The 19797-nt window shown below is 44.0% G+C and overlaps 1 protein-coding gene across 2 annotated transcripts in view; it reads left to right on the top strand.

The window, feature by feature from the left end:
* The window catches only part of TMEM44 (transmembrane protein 44), a 193534-nt gene that overhangs the window by 51746 nt on the left and 121991 nt on the right, over positions 1-19797 (top strand). For both annotated transcript variants that reach the window (XM_078666270.1, XM_078666271.1), the window contains exon 3: positions 5480-5573. In XM_078666270.1, the coding sequence (XP_078522396.1) occupies positions 5480-5573 (94 nt within the window). The remainder of the gene's footprint in view (positions 1-5479; positions 5574-19797) is intronic.

The raw sequence follows: 19797 nt of genomic DNA, 5'->3' as shown, positions 1-19797 counted from the left end.
ACGGCGTTCCCTGAATTCGGCCTTCAACTTTAAAAATAAAGTCACATGAACAATTTTCCCTCCAGTTCACGGACAGCAATTTTTCAGCAGCCCCAAAATATTTTTGCATATTTTTCGGGACACTATCTTCTGCTTAAAGTAAGAACTATTCTTAGAGAACTAAGGTTTCTAAATTTTAGATAGCTTATAGACATTAGCTGCCCGCTGGTATGTTCATTGTTATTATATTTTGTGATGAAATGGTCTCGAACTTTTCTTCTGTATTAAGAGCCATTTCATGTGTAATTCTCATATACAAAATAGCAATAATGTATACAAATGCGATTACTTTGGCATTTTTCTACAGCTTGAGTGCATACAATACATATGACTGCAATTTTTCCGTATATTTGAAAATTTCAAAATGCATTTATGTATTTTGGGGTGGTAAGGTATACACTATACTCTATAGTATGTTGTACTATGTTATACTATGCATAGATTAGTAAATATGACCATAGTTAGCGTGGAGTGGGTGTGATGTATTCCTATAGGTTCTGAATCGATCCCCCTATTCCTGACCCTATTCTGGTTAAACAAACCAACAAGTTAACTAGCAGTCAGCCCATGAGGCAGAAAACCCCCATGATGCAGATACCGTTATCTGACGCAGTCACACTATGGCACAGGAACGTGTTATCTGATTAGGTCATAACGCTTGCGATCTAATTAGACAAGTGATATTCCTCCAGCCCCTGATAAGGCATACGGAGTTCTCATAACAAATCAAACCTATGACAACCTGGGCAAAACCCTGCGGCCATTGTTTTGATTTCACCGAGAACTTCAGTAAAAGAATGTGCTAACGAGCAAGTCGTATGACATCCTTATTGACGTATCTATGTCCATCCTTACGTCAATCTCGGCACCTTAAAGGTATAAATATTACCGATATTGCCCTATGCAAACACACGCGTGGTGACGAGACGGAGCAGCCATACTTGCCGAAGCGAAGAGCAGAGCAGACCCCGCTGGCACAGCCCCGCCTTCCTGACGCGCTGAGAACGAGACGCGCTGATTTCTCCTGCCGAGAGATCCAGCACCGGCGCTTCCGGGTAGCCCTCGCAGGCAGCCTGGAATATCGAGACCAGAGAGAGAGATACCATCCCTCATTCAACCTAGATTCCAGGTACAGAACTGAATAACCCCTCACAGAGAATTCTTTAGTTATTCACTTGGCAAAAACAAACTTAACTTAAACTGTAACTTTCTATTCCCGCCCACGCATTAGACTTAGGTCAGGTACACGGGGTAGGCGTATTTAGAAACACCAGTTGAGTACGTTTAGTCAAATGTATATGTGTATGTAATATATTTTATTCATTTTAAACATCTTATGGCTTAGAAACCATATCAATGTTTTTACAGTATTATTTTATACTATTGCTTTTAATGTATGCACTTTACTTAACTATAAGTATTGCAATAATATCGATCCATTTCTCTTGTATGAGAAAAGAGACTGATCAATAAATAACACCTTTTTATTGAACACGCCCGTCTCTTCCTTTTCTCTACAATCTGATGAGACTAAGAATGCACGTACTGACTGAGTAAAATAAATTGCCTTTTGTTCACACGACTCTCGAGATATACTCTTGATTAGGGGAGAGCAAAGTTGTCATGTTCTATGGTTGTCAGAAACTAAATCCCTTCTTGTCTAATCAGGGAAGTTAAGTCCTCCTTGAACATTCGAGAAAGTTTCTAGTGAACTCTGAGCTACGCTGGCAAACCCAAAACTTTAAGTCTAGTATCGACAGTAGTAGACCTAGTTAACGTCTGGTCTAGGCCTTTACTGCTGTAGGTATTATTCCAATGCGCAGAGCCTATTGGGATGATAGGAACTACACTACAGCATATTCACTCCTATTTTCTACTAGGTGGATGATCAGCTTCTGTTCTTAAATTGGTGGTTTTGTGCTTCAGGACATCACCAGGTCAAGAAATGTGCCTGCCAGCTTTGCTAGTCCTATCTAATAGTAAGCTGCATAGTTTAGTATAGTATAAGGAGCACAAAGACCGCAGTTACTAGAGGATTGCATATATTGTTCATAAAGGGCATTGCAAACTATTGAATAGTAGTTTGCAATGCCATGTACTATTATTATTTCACTATAGTATTATGTTAGTTTTGCAAAGCCCTTTACTATTACAGGACAGAACTTCTGAGAATTTGGAAGGACTGTGCTTCTCATGCCTCCTTTAGGTTAATAGTTTGTCTGTCTATCTATCTATCTATCTATCTACCCATCCACACGGGTGGGTGTTCGAGGGCGGCCGCCACCGTAATACTCAAATGTCCAGGAATTCCACCTCCCAGATGGAAAATCACAAGCCACTCCGTTATGCAGTTTCTAAGTATTTGTTTACTCAAGTTGGCAGAAATAACGGTTTTCGACCACACATGGGGTCTTGGTCACATGACCATTTCACTTGGTGGAGTTATTTTAAAGACATGTGAGCATCACACACGACGCAACTTTAATAAACATAAAAGAAACATACAGGTGATTATGGGTCGATCACAATTATAGTTTCATTGTGTTTAAAATAACATCATGTTTTACCTGTTTACATTTTCACAGACTTCACCCAACAGAATTGCGGCAATTATAAATGATTACAAAAAATGTCATTCAGTGGCACACGTAAACAAATGGTCTGGATAGCCAGAATTACATCGCATTACATCGCATGATATCATCACATTACAGTGCATATCTAGTGTGTGTTGAATTGTATTCCCACACTACATTTATAAATTCAAAAATAAATTTTCAAAGCATTTTGCAAGCTCAATGTACTAGTCAATTGTAAGATATGCATTCAGTTTCATCAATATAGTAGGCCATGTATGGTTTCCCATCATTCAATCATTTACAGTGCCATACACCAAATCTGGCAGGCTCATAAAGTAGATTCCAATCGGAAAGGGGGTACTGGTATCCTGGCTCCGGCAGCGTTTGGGTAGGTCGACCGCCATCCTTGCGGTTCCCATTACGATACTGGTAATTCCAGGTGTCTTGACCTGCCGATAGTTGATGGGGCCAGTCACTAACAGTTTTTAGGTTGGCCTTCGCATCTACAGGTATTATATCTTTAGGTGCACTGTGTGGTATTGAGTTAATCAAAAAATGGGAATGGACACTAGTGTCTACTTAACCATTGGTTAAGCTTTGACAACCCTCATAGACACCCTGGTTCAATTTGATGCGGTATATCTTTTTTCCGCCCCGCCAGGTGTCATGGCATAGTCATAGGGTTGCCAAATAACGTGCGGTATGACTGCCTCACCCGAGGCTACCTCTGGTTCAGGTAGAAGTGTCCAGAAATGATAGGGAAGGGAGAAGGAATTTACATTAAAAACAGTGTGTCACCGAAAAAAATTCTTTAATGGAAAAGGTTGACACTGTATTAAAAAATATTTTCGATACATGAAAGTAATCGAGTAACTAGATTACCATATATCTATGTATATATGAACCAGGGTGTCTATGAGGGTTGTCAAAGCTTAACCAATGGTTAAGTAGACACTAGTGTCCATTCCCATTTTTTGATTAACTCAATACTGAACCAGGGGAACCGAATGGACTTTGAATCCTCTCCCCTCCCTTTTGATACAAGCACTGTGTGGTATATCAAGGTTAGCGAACCAGATCATCACCTTCAGTGTAGATAGACAATCTATCTTAGGTCCTGAAGAATTTGGCTAAGATCACTCTGACACACAGGCAAGAAACACGTTGACCACATGAAGCTGAGCGCAACATCCTGACACATTACATCAGGAAGTCGCCACTCTATTTTTAACCAGGTTGGAAGCCAGGTTCATTAAAATTATTTTGTCTGGACTTCCATTCCCTATTTTATCCCTCCACGGTCTACTGACCCTCATTTGAGCACATCTACACTTTTAGGTCCCTTACACCCACAGCACCATACGGCAAGTAATAAAAGATCTCCGCCAAAGTGCCCATCGGGTATTGCAGCGCCGACCTGATGAGGAGCATGCCCTATGATGAAGCATGGCATCCAGCTGGCTGGGTGTCTGAGGGCCCTATTTTCGAAAGGAGGGATTCCCTTTCCCCTCCTTTCCTAAAGGACAACGTGCCGCCTCTTCAGACTTCTCTCTCCCCCCCCCCCTTGCCTTCATAGGAACTGCATACCTCTTTTGGTTTTGATCCCCCCAAACGATACCCAGGTCTCTATCGTAATGCTCAATCTGTCTCATGCCATCTCAGATATGGATACAGGATACTATATATGGAATATTACTGATACTTTTTCAAGGTGTAAGAAATCTAATGCAGAGAAATACTAATACGCCCTGATGAAGTTCGATTTATATTGAACGAAATGTTTTGGCTGTATTCCGTGGTTGCTGGACCTTTTTATTTTAAAAGAGAAATTAAATAAAAGAAGAACTGTTCTGAAAGCAGACTGGGAGATTTGTTGATCTTTTTTGTGGGTGCACCATTCCACTTTCATTTTAATTGGTCTGTATTCTGTTGTAATGGTTTGTATCATCCTTCCACTTCTTATGTGTGGTTGCTCGACTGTGATAGGCAAGTACGTTGTGGGCTTGTAGGCTGTTCTAAAGAAATGTTTAAAGACTCTTGCGTCTGTCCCCACACCACCATTGCTATTTCCTCATCTAGTACCGACATGGGGCCTACTCTTAAGTTTTATTTGCATGTCGTAGAATTTGGTCCTGATGTTGACATCTTGATGTTGAACTCTAATTTGACCTCTTACACTAAATAATCAATTGTTTCACAAAATAATGGTTTTAAAATGAGAACGGGAAGCTGCAGGCCTCTGAAGATAGACTATTGAATAGAAACCACAATAATTATTATTTCTCCCAATGGGAGTCAATTTCTGTGATTAATTTGGAGCTTGCCGTCCTCCTGAGACTTCTACAATTGACATGGCACCCATTGGTGTCTATAAACTCTGCTGAAGTCCTATGTTATGTATCTACTAATGGCAAGGACCTTCTTCCTTGCCCTTTACACTTGGGTCCATCAATTTTCTTACATGTATGTCCATTTTGTGGTGGGATCCGTGTTGGATTAGAGATGCCCCCCTCTTAGTGCAACTAGCTGGGCATCTGCCAGTGGCATTTTCTACCTTCCAATAATTATTTTACATTAATTTTAAAAAGATCTTTGTTGTTTAAGATTCCATTCAACAGTTGACACTCTTCAACTTTGAAATTTGAGTCTATAAATGGCATTCGGATGCATTGTTACTGCATATCAATAAAATATATATCAAACCAAGTATGTGGAAAACCAAATATTACAACACTGTTGTCTGGATTAATTGTAGTCAATCCATTACTTATTACAATAGACTTTACCCACTGCTCCTCTTCAGCCACTGTTGAGTTGAATGTAACCACCTCATCTCATAACCACTTTCTGTTCTTTTTCAGATTTTCACTGGAGGGTACATGGCAGCCATAGATGTTATTAACTTTGTGCTGACTCTCTTTCCCATCTGTGGTGTCAAATTCAGACCTAGATCAGGTAGGCGCCTTCACCATACCATGCGTGTAAGGGGAGCTAGTCTCTGCATATACCACGTTGATGTATTCTTCTCACTGAGACAAATCAGTTGTATGATCTTTCCTTCCAAAACCCAGTCCAATATGTAAGGAGGTGTTTCTGATCGATGCAATGTCTAATAATATTATAATGGAGGAAAAGGTATTGTGTTTAGTGGTGCAAAGCAACTCCTTGCCTTTGGTATGACTCTTGTCACCCTGGTGGTAGGGTGGGAATGTAGTGCTGGTGCATATTGTATGTTCTGTGTTATTGATTGCATTGTGTGTTTTGAACATTATTTCAATGTGATGATGTAGCTGCTGAAGTAAGTTGTGTTTTTCCAAGTTGTTGAAGGTTAAACTGATGCAGGCAGTATGACATTGGCAGTGTGTCATTTTTGTAAGTCTCTATCTAGTGTTGGTATGAGACAAAACTGGGTTGTTGGTTGGGGGGGTAAAACCCTGCTGATGCAACAGCCACAATCCTGGTGAGGGCAAACCACAAAAGTCAATATTTTAACCTGTGCTTAAGCCTCTGGTGCCTTTGAACAAAGGCAGTCAGTCCTAACCCAGAGGCTAAGTGTAAAGTATTTCTGCAGCACACAAACTGTAATACGTGAACATACAGCACAATTAAAAAATCCAAAATCAATGTAGGAACCTAGTGCAAAATGTTATAAATAAAATTTAACTGAAAACAATAAAAATCAATCAGTAGAACCAGAGAAATGCAATTTTAAATATTTAAGCAAAAATAATACCAAGAAGCGGAACGTGCTAACTGTGGGCATCTGGTTGCGCTAGACCGGGACAAAGACACATGTTCAGACCTACCACATTGGACTATGGGACAAATATAGGGACCAAGTATAGCAGCACTGAAAAAGTTACCTTCTCAAGGTCCTGCGTGTGAAGTTCAAAATTTAAGGATTTCACAGGAAGAGCTCACCTTATGCCAGCCAAGGGCCCAGGACCTGGGTAAGCCCCTCTTGGGGATCAGGAACTCACCCCAACAGAAACCAGCAGGACTTAGTTAGGTCTAGGCAGGTCCCATTGCAGCTGCTCAGCTGGGCAATTTTAGCGAGTACTACACCCCGATCAGTCAAGACTCTGCTGACCGCCTAAGTACTTGCACCACTTCCATGGTCTCTACAGCGGAAACACAACTGTGGATTTTTAAGAATGAGATAGATTGCCTGATAAAAAAAAAAAAAAACTAAAATCCCCTATTTATATACCCTCCCAAAAATACATAAGGGGACATTTCCCCCCCCCAACACTCCCCAGCAGAACCCTGGTGTCCGGCATAGGTTCATTACTTGAACCACTGTCGATAATCTATGATCACCTCCTCCAACTTCTGGTAAAAAAGACACCTTCCTGCTTACAGGACACTAGAGATGTACTGAATCTCATTGAGCTGACCAATGGCATGCAACAAGCAGATCCATTGGTCACTCTAGACGTCGAAGCTCTCTATACAAACATCCCCCAGGGAGCTACCCAAGAGGTGATTGAAAGAACTCTTTTATCAACAGAATGGACTTCATAAACCCCTATCAGTTTTGTCATGGAGTGCACATCACTAGCTCACACTGAGAATTTGTTCCAATATGGTGACAAACTTTTCCATGAAACCCAGGGCACTTCTATGGGGAGCACCTTTGCCCCAAGCGTAGCCTGTCTCTATACGGCAAACTTTGAAAAAGAGGAAATTCTGTGCCTTACCAATCCCTACAGTGTAAATCTCCCCACTTTGGGTCGATTTATCGATGATATTTTGATTTTTTGGGAATGGATCAACATGCCGAAGCCCTACCTATATTTCACTGGCCACATCTCTGAAGAGTGTTTACCATTTTTGGATCTTAAGATACTCCTGTCCACTCTTAAGAAACCCACAGATAGCAACAGTTTGCTTTTGTATGGAAGCCATCACCCAAAAGCTTTGCACGACAATCTACACTACAGGCAGTTTTTAAGATTATGCCACAAATGCAGTAACTCACACAATTTTGATATCCAAGCATAACAACTAGCAGCTAATCTAGAGGCTCGCTAGTACCCCAAACAGTGCACAAGAACTGCACAAAAGCGTGCTAAAAACAACAGGGCTGCTCTATTGGGACCATGCCAGCAGGACCAGTACAATGTGCTAATTTGTGTTACCACCTTCACACCAGAGTCCAATGCTTTACAAAAGAATATTAGGAAACACTGGGCCATTTTACAAACTGGCAACCTTTCATTACCACTACCCAGGTTTGCATGTAAACGTACAGACAACACAAAGGACATGTTGATCCTCACAAGACCAAGAAAACCTATAAAACATACACAAAGGCCTCTGTGGGATCTTCCTCCCATTGTAGGACATTTCCCCTGCAGCTCTTGCAATGTATGCGCCTCTACTGATGTCACAACATAAATCGAACTGAGCAGCATGTCGTAAATAAATTATTTACGCTATCATAATTTCTATAAATAAATAAATATCAAAAGGGTCAAGCATAAATGAGGAGCAGAGTCCGTGGTATTAGAGTCAATGGGCTTTATTGCATTAACTCGAGTTAAGGGAGAGCTCCTTTCACCAAGCAGGTTCAGGAGAGTTCTGAGCTTTATTCACAGAGTACAATATTTATACATTCTTTGCATACATAGGGAGGAGCCCTCAAAGCAGAAGGAAAGAAAAAGATATGAGCATGTAGGCGTTCACTGTAATGAGTCATAGGTGGGTGGGTGCATAGAGGGGGCAGCAAGGTCAGCTAAAACTTGCAATGCCTGTTTGCGTAACTTTATCAGACTTCTCCATGAAGGCTGTTTCCTTTCTGTTGGCCAGGGAGGGCCCTGGGTGTCAGAGTGACTAGCATGTCTGGTCTTATCTCTAGCTCGGGCAGCATGCAGATTGCTCTCATCTGTAGAAGTGTTGCTGCTTCATACTAGCAGTTGGTTTGGCCCTTCCTGTCCACCCCTTGTGTAACTGTCTTGGAGGTTTCCCTTGACATGGGCCCCACTTATCTCTGAGAGCCGACAGCAAAACTGGGCCTTATCTCTGCAGAGGGGCTTCTGCTCTCCTCCTGCTCGGGCCGGAATGCAGCTTTATCAGGTCGACCCTTGTTTGACACTGTTAAGACACCCCGGGCTGGGCCTTTTCTCCGTGACTGCTCAAAAAAATATCTAATGTGCTGCAGAGAAATGTAATGTGTGCCTTTTTCAGGGTCTGGCATGGAGGGGCCTGGTGACAGAGAAATAAGGCCTCTGAATGTGAAGTAATGCAGGGGTTTTTATTCAACATGGCAGATGGTGAGAGGGTAGCGCTTGGGGGCACAAATACATATAAATATGTAATTTTCTTCATTCCCTCCTTGTCCCCAAGCGCACCTCTCTAATACACCTCTATTTTCATCAGGCCGTTAATGTGTTCTTGCAACATGATCTTTTCATTTTTTCTGCTCTGCACATGTGGACGGGGAATGCAGGCAGTGGCGCACAGACCGCAGATGGCCGGGCCGCATTGGATGCAGAGGCAACAACTGAAGATGATAAACAGTATTGATCCTACTACAGTCAACACTTTCCATCCCCATGTTGCTACTAATCCCCACAACCAGCTGCTTAAGGACCATTCTCCTTTATCCATGTCTAGCTGACTTGACATCTTGTGTAGCTTGGCAATGGCTTGGTATACCGTAGGTGCGTTATTTGGAATAAACACACAACAACTCGTGGAGATCAATCTGCATACACCACCACGGTCAGCCAGAACGATGTCTAAAACAATGCGATTTTGTAGGGTCATGAGTCTATCCGCGACCACCTCGGCTGTGAGATTAGAGAGGGCACCTGCTGTTGCATCTATCGTGTTTTGCACCACTCATGTGAGGTGGCGGATGTTCCTGCTGTTTACCATGGGACCCCAAAATGGAATGACTCCGGCAAAGAAGTCTCCCGCCTCCTGCCCTGCTGTATCTTCTGTATCTATGACCCCCCTTCGCCGTCTGTTATAGACAGTCAGAGGCTCAATTTCATGATAGTCCGCAGGGGCAGTGTAGGTGGGGGGAAGGAGAAAAGCAATGTAACAAGTGCCGGACCAGCCCTGTGGGAGCCATGTATAACCTTTATCCCCACATATGAAGTAGGTGCCCTGTGCGACTATAAGCCGTGTATTGTTTGTTCCATTCAAATTGACTGTGTGATTGCAGATGCTATCACCCATACGTATCTTTCCTTTACTTTGGACACAAAAAGGGGCTTTCGTTGATGCCACAAAAACAGGTGAAACGGATCTTTTTCTCCTGTCCATATACTGATAATATAACTTATTAGATCTGTTACCGTGGTCAGCATAGGCTTCCTGCTCTAGTGGGGTACCACATGCCCTGTTCTTTTCACCTCGCCAACATAAAATGTATAGGTGATATCTGAGCTGAGACTGCTCTTTTGTATCCGTATTGGCCATATAGGAAGCTTTGTTTGTTTCCCACCAACCGGTACAAGAGCCTTCATAAGAAAAAGGGAGAGTGATGAAAGGCATGCCTTTGGCAACTGTATGAGGAAGAAGACCGCACACCCAGCAGTTGGATGTGTTTATGGCCAGTTGATGCTGTTGTAAAAGGGTGATGAAAGTATTGTTCTTAAATTCATTTCTTCTGTTCTCTAAGTGTACTGGGAGCTCAACATGTGAGTGTACTATGGTGGCGTTCTGTGAGACAGCAGGTGGATAGAGAACATGTAAGAACCAGCCAATACTTATTACCACAATGCTCATTAAAAAGTACAATAATCAGAGACACTATACATCTGCTGTGTAATAGCTTGCAGTATTTCTTTCTCATATTAGTCCTTTTTTCTTTACTGTTCACTAGTTTATTCAAGTCAGACATCATGTTCAACCGCTTCACCACCGGGTGGACTTAGACAATCAAACGTCGACTGACCTTCTAGATCTCAGTTTGGAAGTGTACTCTTGCTGGGGAGTCTTTTCCAAAAAGGGGGGCTCAAAGTCTGTACTGTCTTTGTTTTTAGCAAATGTTCCGGTAGTCCCAAAGTATTTTTTACAGTGACTGGCATGCAGCCACCCCTTTCGTCCCTCGACTTTGATGGCCGTCCTCGTCGTCAGCAGGACTAATTTTGGTGCCTTCCACCTGGGGTCCAGAGGGCTCGTCCGGTCGAAATTTCTTATCAGCACCCAGTCCCCTGGGGCTATGGCATGGTCCTCGACCTGGGTGTTGTCAGGGAAGGCAGCGGCAACCTGCGAATGGCAAGAGAGTAGTGCAGACATCAAGGAAGCCAGGTAATCTGTGAGCATAGTACTGTCAACATCAGTTATTCTTTTAGGTATTGGTGTACCCCACATATTCGGTGGTCTTCCAAAGACCACCTCATATGGGGATAGGCCGGTTCTAGAATGAGCTACCATGCGCATGTAAAAGAGGGCAACCGGTAAAGCTACCATCCAATCCACGCCCTTTTCTGCACAGACTTTAGCTAATTTTGTTTTGAGGGTCTGGTTATGTCTCTCTACTAGACCTGCTGCTTGGGGATGCCTTACACAATGGAACTTCCAGGTATATCCCAACAGAAGGGACACCTGTTTCATGAGCTCGGAGGAGAAGGGCTGGCCATTGTCTGAGTAAATGACACGTGGCAACCCGTATCTTGGGAAGAACTCCCTCACTAACTGTTTGGCTGTTGTAACTGCAGTATAATCTGGGACTGGGTAAGCTTCTGTCCATCTGGTTAGGGCACACACCACTACCAGGACGTACTTGTGACCTCTACATCTGTCCATTTGAATATAATCCATTTGGAGAACCTCAAAAGGGTGATCAGGGGGATGGAATCCACCCTGTTCCACTGAGATGCCTTTTCCAGGGTTAAATTGGCAACAAATCATGCAAGTCTTCACTTTCTGCTTTGCTGCCGCTCGCAAGTGTTTGTTAAACCAGATATTCTTCAGGCCATCCAACATTCCCTTCTCTCCCAAGTGTGCCGGGCTATGTGCTGTCTCTATTATCACCTGTACCATAGAGTCTGGGAGGAACCATGTCTTTTTGTTTTTAGTGATCCAACCCTGGTCAGTCTGGACCCCTCCTTGTTCAGTCCATTTCTTTATTTCATCTGGAGTGGCATGGGTCTGTATATCTTGTACATCTTTGGAGGGATCCCTGACTGTCATAGTCCTTGTCAGTGGTAATACCTGTGAGTTTGTTATGTCAATTGGAGTCTGAGCTGTCTGTTTAGCAGTTCGGTCTGCCAGGTCATTACCTTGGGAAATGACATCTGTGGCCGTGGTGTGTGCTTTGCATTTCAGGATCGCTATGGCTGTAGGTAGGTGTATTGCTTCTAACAAGGCCTGTATGAGAGGGCCATGCTGTATCTTGGCCCCGTGTGAGGTCAGAAAACCTCTCTCCCTCCATAGTACCGCAAAGTCATGAACTACCCCAAACGCATATTGTGAATCAGTGTAGATGTTAACCCTTAACTGTTTTGCTCGTTTACAGGCTTGCGTCAAAGCAATGAGCTCTGCTGCTTGTGCTGACAGGATATCTATTCTTTGTGTCTCTATGATCTCATGGTCAGTAGTTACGGCGTATGCTGCCACGAATTCTCCTGCCCCTGTTCTCATGCATGATCCATCTACATAAAACGTTATGTCAGGGTCTGGGAGTGCAACATCTGTCAAGTCTTGTCTTGGCTTCGTCACTACATTTATTACTTCCACACAGTCATGGGGTGTGTGTCATCTGTGCTTGAGGGTAAAAGAGTGGCAGGGTTGAGTATGTTACATCTTCTAATCTCTATGTGGAGTTGAAATAGTGTCAGCTCGTATCCTGTCAATCTTGCTACAGTCAGGTGTTGTGTCTGTGTCCTATTCAGGAGAACTTCCACTGCGTGTGGTACTTGTACTGTCAGGGAGTGTCCCAGCACTATCGAGTCACTTTGTCTTATGGCCAAAGCTGTGGCCGCAACAGATTTCAAGCATGCTGGCAGAGCCTGTGCTACAGGGTCCAGTGTACTTGAAAAATAAGCACATGGCTTGTGTTTCCCTGCTTGGTCTTGTGTGAGGACAGATAGTGCTGTTCCATCCCGCTCTGTCACGAACAGGGTGAAGTGTTTCTTGTAATCTGGAGTGGCTAAAACTGGCGCTTGACATAATGCCCGTTTTAGTTCCTCAAATGCTAAGGTGTGCTCTGATGTCCAAGGGAGGACGTTAGAGGTGGCTGCCTCCAATGTAGTCAATTGTATGAGTGGCTTGACTATGTGGGCATACTGGGGAATCCATTGTCTGCAATAGGAAGTAAGGCCAATGAATGCACGTACTTCTTTCTGTGTTTTGGGTTGTGAAATGTTGGAAATCAATTTAATTCGTTCTTGCGTCAGCTGCCTACCCTCCTTGGACAGCAAGTGCCCTAAGTAAGCCACTTGCTGTTCACAGAACTGTAACTTCGAAGGGGACACCTTGTGCCCCTTGTCCGCCAGAAAATGAAGGACCGTGAGGGAAGCCTCTTCACAGTCAGTTTCTGATCTTGCTGTGATGAGAATGTCATCCACGTACTGTATTAATGCTGTGTTAGTAGGCATACTAATACTGTCAAGTTGTCTCTTTAATGCCTGACTGTAAACACTTGGGCTTTCTGTAAAGCCTTGGGGAGCTCTTGTAAATTTAAAGCTGCGTCCTTTTAAACTGAATCCAAAAAGATATTGACTGTCAGGATGTATTGGAATGCTGAAGAATGCATTCTTCAGGTCAATGAACCGTGAAAAATGTTGCCTCAGAATCAATAGCAGTAAATAATGAGGAAATGTCTGGGACCACTGGGTATTGTGGGACCACACATTTGTTCAGTTCTCGAAGGTCAACTACTAGTCTGTAAACTGGGGGTGCTTGAGGGTCTGTGCGTTTAAGAACAGGGAGGACGGGGGAGTTACACACATTCGAGTCTGTCTCCACCACCACCCCCTGTTCAATGAGTTCTTGAATTATTTTTAATAAGGCTGTTTCAGCCTCAGGTGGAATCCTGTACTGTCGTATTCGGGGTAGGACTACTCCTTCCTTAAGAGTGACCTCGTGTGGTGTTATATCCATGTAACCTACGTCAGTCGAACCTTGTGCCCATAGATACTGTGGGACATCCTGAAGTCTGGGATCAAAATCTCTAACCGTGAAATGCCCTTTGAAATCACGCAAAAACAGTCTTACTCCTTCCGGTGAGCAACAGATAACTGCTCCCAGTTCTTTTAGGGTCTTTATACCTAGTAAATTTTCTGGACATGTCTTAGTGAGTAGTAGGTCTGTGGTGCGTGTCAGTGGACCCACCCCTAAAGAGACTGGTTCTGATACTTTGTTGACAATTGGCTTTCCAGAAAATCCCAGGGATATATTCTGTGAGCCCGAGAGAGGTGCCCCTGGGACCTCGTCATGACTGATGGTAGTCCTGCTTGCCCCTGTGTCAATCAGAAACTTTCTATCTTGCCCCAGCAAACGAGCATGTACATAAGGACCCTCTTGGTCCACAGGAACTGGGATAAGGGGCAAGCGGTCTTCCCTCTCGAGGCTGTTTCATGAAAAAGATTGGTATTCTGGGTAGTCTGACTGCGTGTGCTGATACATTTGAGGTGCAGCGGCAGCGGGCGTCTGGACCTGCTGCGGGGTGGGGGCTTGTGTCTGCTGAGTGTTGTACTGTCTTGGTGTATAGGGCCGTTCCTTTGTTTTACCTGTGGCTATATTGTGCTTTAGGACGGGGCATTCCCTTACAAAGTGACCCTGTTGTTTACAATAATTGCAGGTCCCTTTAGTGGGTGCAGTACCATTCTTGTTCGTGTTTGCAGGTACTGTTTGGGCAACTAGCACCTTCATTTTTGTATCCTTCATGCGCTTCTTTTCTTGTTCTTGTTCTTCCCTTATTCTATTTTGGTGGTATTGCAACATCTGTAACATTTGTGAGGGGCTATTTGCTTGCCAAGTACTCTCAACCTTCAGCACCCTATTCCTAATCTGAGGAAGGGCGTTATCTACCAGTTTGGTCACAAAAAGGTGGGGATAGGCCTCACTACTGTGTTTTAAACCACTGTTGACAGCGAAACATTTCTCCAACCTAGTGTAGTAATTGCTTGTGTCTTCCTCTGGTTTCTGTTTACATGCTGAAATTGCATCCCAGTCTTCCTTTTTGGTCGTCAATAGTCTTGGTAAAATTTGTATAAGGAGTTCGGGGAGCTCCTTAATTTTTTCACCAAGGCCATCCCCCGGGGCCCTACCTGCATCTTCAGCTTGCAACTCTGCCCATTTCAAAGTTTTATCTCCCACATCCCAGTCTTTCTCTTTAAGTTTCTCGTAAATGCCTGCTGGTAACAAGATCTTTAGTAACCTTAGGATATCAGGGTAAGTATAGTCTCCTATACGGAGTATATCTTTTATTTCTCTGTGAAACCCCCCCGGGTCTTTATCATGGGAAGGTAACAACCTCTTCATTTCCAGTATTTCTAGCTTGGTGAGAGGGGTATAGACATATACCCGCTGGACAGAGCCATCTTGTTTTGTTATGGGGTGGACCTCTCGCAGAGGGTACTGTCCTCTGGGGCGAGGGTCTGGTGTCATTGAGGCGGACAGGAATTGCTCATATTGGAGACGCAAGTCTAAAATGGTGTTAATCAGTTCTGGGCCCTGTTCCATCCATCTATCTAGTATTACCTTTTCCAGTATTTTATATAATTTGCCAGGGTGGTGATATTGGCTCTCATACAACGTGATCAAGTGTTGGACCATATAGATGCTGGCCAGGCGTTGTTCGAGTGGTGGGAGGCTCAGGAACATCTGGGCCACTATGTCGGGATTATATACATGATGTTGGGTCACCCACTGGGTGACCGACCGAGCCAACTCCCTCTCATGTGGCGTGAGGGGTGGCTCGTCGTCCATCCAATGGTCTAGGGCTTTTTCAGTTGTTTGGAACAAATCCTCAGGAGAGATCTTTGTTTCCTTGTTAACCCTTGTTTTCTGAGGTCGATGGTGTTTGGCGCCATTACAGTGCCGTGCTATGCCCAGAAAATTCATTTTGTCTGGCGTCTCGTTATTATCCCCTTCCTCTGACACTCTATCCCTGCCTTCCTTCTCGGCGTTACGTATTGCTAGTATTTTCTTTTTAATCTTATTCGTCATTGCTTCTGTCTGCGCTACCTTATCATGTTTACCGTCATTGATGCTGTTGCTCCACTCTATTAAACTAACCTCCACGTCCCCATCACCCTCATCACGTTCCCTGATCAGACAGTTGACAATAAAACGGAGGATGTTGTTCTTAGCTTTTACTTTTCTATTTTCCATAGCTTGAGCTACGCATTCATGGTTCCGTCCTGTTCTGATGAACTCATACAAGGCATCTAAATATGTATTCATATCAGGCAGTCCATCTAGCTCTGCGATGGCTTGCCTTACTCGTATTGATATGGCGCGCATTGGACCAGTAATACCTGGCTGTAAATCATATATACATCTAGGGAGTTCAACGTCATCCTTTATTTCCTTATCCCCCCCCTTCCGCACCCCTGGAAACCTGTTGTTGGTCCTGGACTGGCTGGGGCGCGGCCTCTGGTGGGAGCGGGGGAAATGGTGCATCTATGTAGGCTGGGGGTGGCTCTGCTAGGTAGGCGGAAAGGAACGCCTCTGGTGCCGTCGGTTTAATTTTAAGGGGTACATTTTGGGGAACTTCCTCTGCAATCTCCTCTGAGAGTACAGGGTAGATACCAGCAACAAGAGCATTTCTTTCCCTATCCATTTGTTCCACTCGAACCTGTTCACCCTCTTCTAGTAACTCTTTTTCTTTTGCCTGTTCTGACATTTGCCTGCTTTTCTCGGCTTTGTTAAGTTCTTTCAGGGCCCTCCTATTAGCCTCTTTGCGCCATAATTCAATGGCCTCTTTCTGCGAGGGCCTCGACTTCCTTTTCCATAGTTGTTCCTCTACTCTCATAATACATTCTGAATCCCATGTGCCGGTCGCAGGCCATCTATGCACCGTCTCTAGATCCTTTGTGTAATCTACCCAGAGGTCTAAATAGAGAATAGCGCTGATGCCATGTTTGTTATACATAAAATAGCCGGGAGTATCTCTTGGCGGGACATTAACTGCCTCTTCTAATATTCCCTTTTTAGTGCCTATTTTACGCAATTTTGATAACAACGGCATGCTGGAACCTAACTAAAACAATTTCAAACTCAAAACATATACAACATATACTTATGTACTGGAATACAGTACAACCATACCGGTCTCGTGAAGGAGACACGTCTTTACCGTGTTCATTAAATGAACCCGTCTTTATGCGTTCTCAGTGGTACTCACCGGGAAGCAGAACTTGAAGACCTGGTGATCGGACGCTTGACGCTTGCGCAGGAATGGCGGACCTCTGAAGACCTCGGACTCGGCTCTCTCACGGGTTGGGCTCTGGGTCAGGACGCTCCGCAATCTTCCTCACCGCCTCGTGTGGATGTCTGGTCGCAGTCCGCCTCCTCCGTGGGCCTGAGGGAGTTGGCGGGAAGTCCCGCTGGCGTGTACACTTGACGTCCGTCTAGGCTGTAGAAGGGGGCAGGGGCCGGACCTACATCGCCGGCGCGTGGGGAAGGGGATGCATCCCTGTTCGGGGCGCCAGATTATGTCGTAAATAAATTATTTACGCTATCATAATTTCTATAAATAAATAAATATCAAAAGGGTCAAGCATAAATGAGGAGCAGAGTCCGTGGTATTAGAGTCAATGGGCTTTATTGCATTAACTCGAGTTAAGGGAGAGCTCCTTTCACCAAGCAGGTTCAGGAGAGTTCTGAGCTTTATTCACAGAGTACAATATTTATACATTCTTTGCATACATAGGGAGGAGCCCTCCAAGCAGAAGGAAAGAAAAAGATATGAGCATGTAGGTGTTCACTGTAATGAGTCATAGGTGGGTGGGTGCATAGAGGGGGCAGCAAGGTCAGCTAAAACTTGCAATGCCTGTTTGCGTAACTTTATCAGACTTCTCCATGAAGGCCGTTTCCTTTCTGTTGGCCAGGGAGGGCCCTGGGTGTCAGAGTGACTAGCATGTCTGGTCTTATCTCTAGCTCGGGGCAGCATGCAGATTGCTCTCATCTGTAGAAGTGTTGCTGCTTCATACTAGCAGTTGGTTTGGCCCTTCCTGTCCACCCCTTGTGTAACTGTCTTGGAGGTTTCCCTTGACATGGGCCCCACTTATCTCTGAGAGCCGACAGCAAAACTGGGCCTTATCTCTGCAGAGGGGCTTCTGCTCGCCTCCTGCTCGGGCCGGAATGCAGCTTTATCAGGTCGACCCTTGTTTGACACTGTTAAGACACCCCGGGCTGGGCCTTTTCTCCGTGACTGCTCAAAAAAATATCTAATGTGCTGCAGAGAAATGTAACGTGTGCCTTTTTCAGGGTCTGGCATGGAGGGGCCTGGTGACAGAGAAATAAGGCCTCTGAATGTGAAGTAATGCAGGGGTTTTTATTCAACATGGCAGATGGTGAGAGGGTAGCGCTTGGGGGCACAAATACATATAAATATGTAATTTTCTTCAAGCACATGGGTACAAAAAACACACACTAATTGCATGATCACCTGCCCATGCCACATGAGATATATAGGCATCATGAGCCAGTTCAGGTTAGTCTCATGCAGCATTGTAACAACCTACAATACAAAAAATCTAATCCAAGATGAGCACCCATTTTTCACTGTAGGCCACTCTCCCAAAGACTATATTGGAGGCCTACCAACAAATGAACAAGAACACACTTTTCAGAAAAAAAACCCAGGATTTTCTGGTTATTCACACACATCAATGGCCTTAACAATGATTTCCCTGGGGCGAATTGAACAACTAACACCCCCCCCCCACACACACACAGGCTGTATTGATATATTATTATCAATCAGAAATATTACAGGGCCAACACTACCACACAACAGTTTTGCTCTATGTGCAGAATAGACATAGTCTACACTTGCCACCTACAGGGGCAATGTATACAATCACTTCTTATTGTACTGATGACACCTTAAAGATGCATACTATAGTGTTTTCTGTAGCTCGGATTCTGCCCCATGTGGACCCCTGTAACTGCTCTCCATGCATTTCCTTACATATGAAATATTAAGAATACTTTTTAGCCATCACACAAGAAAGCAATTTGATCTTAACACCCCACCAACACTGTGGTCCAGTACTGTGTAATTTGATTGTCATGTTAACAATGAACTCATCCATGTGAATATTTCTTTTGGAGTTCCCAATAATGAGGCACATATGAACTTTGTAAGCTCAAAATGAGGATGGTATGATTGTTCCACCTCTCCGCCCTCATTTGCTAATATGGCACTGGTAACCCATGCACCTATACACTATTATCCATCTGGCAACATTGTTTTAGAACTACCCGTCCTCTTTTAATACTTCCAACATGGCACCAGTCAATTTCCAAGTGCCGCACTGTAAGCCGCTTGTATTCCACTGAATAGCTCATCAGCATTGATTGGACCGTGCATAAATAGACCCCCCCACATTGCTCCGCCTCCCTCCAAGGAAGCAGAGCTGGGGTAGGTCTCATGGTGGACTCCTGTCCTTGTAAATATCTTCTGTCCACGAGACCGTAACAGTTTATACCGTAAAATGAGCCTAGTTTAATCTTCACGCTGTCTCCCCGCAGGACGCTAACTAGCGTTCTCTCTGATTTTACTTGTGGGGGCTGAAACATTACCCTAATTGTGAGAGTCCCTGTTATTCTTTACTTATACATCAACAGTGAAGGTGTATCTCAATGTTGTGGCTTCACAATTATCAAATGTTGGTGTGTTTTTGGTGGTGTCATTTATATTCACGTTGTCTTGTATACACGTTACCTTGAGGCACGCTATTGACAGTTGCTTCGCCTGCCATACTCAAAAAGGTTTAGTTGTAATTGACAAATATGCATTTTCATGTTAGTCTTTGTGTTTCAGGATGGTTTTTTATCGAACATAAGGTGCAAGATTTAACACAAATTGGTTGAGTGATTGGTTATTTTACATTGACAATTCACACCCAGAGAAACCGGGCACTGTGTAGATTAGGGTCCTTTTTAGGGCCTGAAGAATCGCCTCATGGTCATTTTTGACTACTACAAGGCAAGAAACATGTTGACCAATAATCCACCAAGCTATCTAGGACCATTCTATCCTATG

The sequence above is a fragment of the Lissotriton helveticus genome, chromosome 11 (genome assembly GCF_964261635.1).
Source record: "Lissotriton helveticus chromosome 11, aLisHel1.1, whole genome shotgun sequence".
NCBI lineage: Eukaryota > Metazoa > Chordata > Amphibia > Caudata > Salamandridae > Lissotriton > Lissotriton helveticus.
Note: the sequence above shows the minus strand (reverse complement) of the source record. Positions and strands in the feature narration are given on the sequence as shown.